We start from the raw sequence: 3,641 nt of genomic DNA, 5'->3' as shown, positions 1-3,641 counted from the left end.
CCTGCTGAAGACCCAGCAAAAATATGGCTACTTACTTCTACAGGTTTTCCCATTTTCCCTCAGTATGAATCCATCATAGCACTGGCAAGTATAGGAATTGTCACCACTAACACAAACGTGTTCACAGCCATGGTCAACTGAATTGCAAACATCTCTATCTGAAAATAATTGAGGAGTTTTCTAGTTAAAACACTTCTACAAATGCATACATTACAAGGTTAATATTCTATTAAAGATCAGGCTGCTTAGATACTTACTTCTGCAAGTTCTTCCGTCTTCTCTTAGTGCAAATCCATCATGGCACTTGCAGATGTATGAATTATCAGCATTAACACACACATGTTCACAGCCATGATTCACTGATTTGCAAATGTCTTTTCCTGGGAATAGTTTAGATATTTAATACTGCTTCCTAATTAAAACAGAGGTATAAATGCAAATCCCATAAAGTAAAAAAGCAATGAAATTCTTCCGCTGCTTTTTTTTTTTTTGTCTGCCTCTCACACACAAATATAAGACAGAACAGTTACTTACTTTTGCATGTTTTCCCATCCTCTGTCAGGGTAAATCCCTCACGGCATTTGCAGACATATGAATTGTCAATATTAACACAAATATGCTCACAACCATGGCTGATTGACTTGCAGACATTTTTACCTGGTAATAATTTAGATGGTTAGGAAAGTTTGCTAGTTAAAATGTCTAATAAACACAGTCATAGTTTTCTAGTGAAAGAGTGCATAGTTTAGTATGTCCTTGAATTAGTGGGATCCCTCAAGCAATGTGTTCCCAGCCATCACTGACATTTTCATCTTTCGTAACAGACTCCGTTTTATTCACAACCATTTTATTAAGGGGGAAAAAATGTTAACTTCTAGGCTAGGTAAAGATGTTATACCTATTTTGCTTTAAGCATGCAGAAAGCTGTAACTGAACAGACACCATGTCTCAGAATGCTTTAAAAACGGTGGATTATGCTCTAAGTTAACCCTTGATGGATGAGTTTTAGTCTAAGCTTTTTTTGTTAGAGTGCTTTATCAAATGTCTGTGCCAGATCCCATAAAGGGTTAACTTAGAACACAATCGCTGTCACCCCAGGCAGTGTTGTGCAAGGCTGCACTCTGGTCTCAGGCAGGCAGTGGTGCACTGTGTGGCTGGGGCTGTTGCATGGCCAGGGCTTTTGCAGGGAGAGAGACCCCAGACTTTACCCCCTTGGCTGGGCAGCCCACCCAGCCAGCCCAGGGAGGCTGTGGAGGAAAGGGGTCTGGGCTCTGTGTCCCTGCAGCAGCCCAGCCCTGTGGTGCACTGCTGCCTGGCCAGGGAGGCTGCAGGGGAAGGAGCCTGGAGTCTGTGTCCCTGTAGCAGCAGTGGCCCCAGACCCCTTTTCCTGCAGCTCTGGCCACTGCTTGGCTGCGGGCAGGGGCTGTGGGAGAAGGGGTCTGGGATCTCTCCCCGCCACAGCTACTGCTGACAGTCATCAGCTGGCGGGGGGGCTGGAGGGGTGCTGGGCTGGGGAGAGGGGCTACTCCGGCAGCCTCCTGGGAGGTAAATGTTCAGTTTGCTCATGCTCCAACTCAGGGGTTGTCAACTGGGGGTACACATACCCACAGGGGTAACTTGGGAATGCCCAGGGGTACATGCAGGTAGGTGGGGACAGAGTGCCACCACCCACCACCCCACACCGCCCTGCCTAAATTATTCAAACCCTTTTTATCATTCTCCATTACATATTTTGGGCAAAGAAATGAAACATCATTAATAATACTGAAAGCTCCTTGGTTGCTATGTAAGGAGATGAGCCTTGGAAACATTTAAACTTTTTAACCTGATTTCAGAAAAAAAAATTGCTTGCCTGTTGCAAAAACGCAACTCTGTACTAAAGAAGTTTTGCATCACTAACAGTCCAATTTCAGAGCTACTGATTTATACTGCATATATGATGATACTATACAGAAACCATATAACAAGCAATACAGCATCAGGCTAACTGGTCTGATAATAACTTACGTTTACAAGTTTTCCCATCATTTCGTAGTCTGTATCCCTCAAAACACTGACAAGTATAGGATTTTTCACCATTCACACAGATATGTTCACAACCATGGTCACTCAATGCACAGTAGTCCACTCCTTCATGATCAATCAGCATGATTGAAATTGTAGAAAAAGGAAGAAGTTAAAGATTTATGTATTGGTAACTAGTCATTTCTAACATTGTTGCAGGTCATATGAAAAAGCACATACCTTGCATGGCTTGAACAATAATTAATTTCTCCATCATAAAAAATACCTTTAAGATATTGCAACAAAGTCTTTAGATATGATTTGCAGTGGTTCCAGAAACAATATTGAGGAAATTGAGGAATTTCTACAGGCCACCAAAACAAGGGGAGGAGCTGGATCTGGAGTTCTCTCAAGAACTGACAGAGGCCGTACATGCAAGGGATTTGGTTGTCATGGGTGACTTCAATTACCTGGACATAAATTAGGAGGAACACTTGGCTAAGTCAGATCGGTCATGCAGTTCCCTGACTGTGATCGAGGAGCTCTTCCTGGCCCAGGAAGTGCAAGGGCCAACCAGAGGTAACACTCTCCTAGACTTAGTCTTGGCCAAGGGAGATGATATAATGTCTGGCTTGAGCATTCAGGGTAGCCTGGGAAACAGCGACCATGAAATTATCAGGTTCACCATCTGCCACAAGGTCAACAAATCAACCAGCAGAATTGAAGTCCTGGACTTCAAAAATGCTGACTTCAGCAGGTTCAGAGCATTAGTACGGGAGGCAATGTGGGACCAGGAAGGCAAGGCAACAGGGGTACATGAAGAGTGGTCATTGTTCAAGGATCCTCAAAGCACAAAAGAAAACTGTTCCTGCAAAGAAGAAAGGCAGCAGAAGGGCTGGCAAGCCCTCCTGACTTAATAGGGACATTGCAGTCCTCTTAAAAAAGAAAAAAAGAGATGTACGCACAGTGGAAGCTAGGGATGGTCCTAAAGGAGGCCTATACAACAGTGGCTAGCACTTATAGGGAAATGATCAGGAAAGTCAAGGTGGTGACAGAGTTTAAGTTAGGAACAGTAGTCAAGGACAATAAGAAGTCTTTCTTTAGGTATGTAGGCAGTAGAAGGAAAACAAATGGAAGTGTGGGACCCCTGCTTAACACCTTGGGACACCTGGTAACTGGCATTCAGGAAAAAAAATAACTCCTGAATGTTCACTTCACTTCGGTATTTCACCAGACCAAGGGGAAAGTCAAGCAAGATAAGGCTCATAGGGGACATGCCAGGACTGACAGCCTCCCCACTGTGGATGCTGAGTGGGCGGAATACCAATTAGAAAAGCTAGACATTTCATAGATTCATAGATGTTAGGGTCGGAAGGGACCTCAACGGATCATCGAGTCCGACCCCCTGCATAGGCAGGAAAAAGCGCTCCGTCTAGATGACCCCAGCTAGATGCTTATCTAACCTCCTCTTGAAGACCCCCAGGGCAGGGGAGAGCACCACCTCCCTTGGGAGCCCATTCCAGACCTTGGCCACTCGAACTGTGAAGAAGTTCTTCCTAATGTCCAATCTAAATCTGCTCTCTGCTAGCTTGTGGCCATTATTTCTTGTAACCCCCAGGGGCACCTTGGCCCAGGGG

General features: G+C 44.6%; 1 protein-coding gene across 1 annotated transcript in view; it reads right to left on the bottom strand.

Moving 5' to 3' along the window:
* Window positions 1-3,641, bottom strand: part of MATN2 (matrilin 2) — a 136,559-nt gene that overhangs the window by 23,422 nt on the left and 109,496 nt on the right. The window contains exons 10-13 of the mRNA XM_006027996.3: window positions 2,008-2,130; window positions 535-657; window positions 258-380; window positions 36-158 (exon numbers count right to left, since the gene is read on the bottom strand). Of these exons, the coding sequence (XP_006028058.1) occupies window positions 36-158; window positions 258-380; window positions 535-657; window positions 2,008-2,130 (492 nt within the window). The remainder of the gene's footprint in view (window positions 1-35; window positions 159-257; window positions 381-534; window positions 658-2,007; window positions 2,131-3,641) is intronic.

The sequence above is a fragment of the Alligator sinensis genome, unplaced genomic scaffold, assembly GCF_000455745.1.
Source record: "Alligator sinensis unplaced genomic scaffold, ASM45574v1 scaffold191_1, whole genome shotgun sequence".
In the NCBI taxonomy this organism is placed as follows: Eukaryota; Metazoa; Chordata; order Crocodylia; family Alligatoridae; genus Alligator; species Alligator sinensis.
This window is presented reverse-complemented; position numbering and strand designations above follow the sequence as displayed.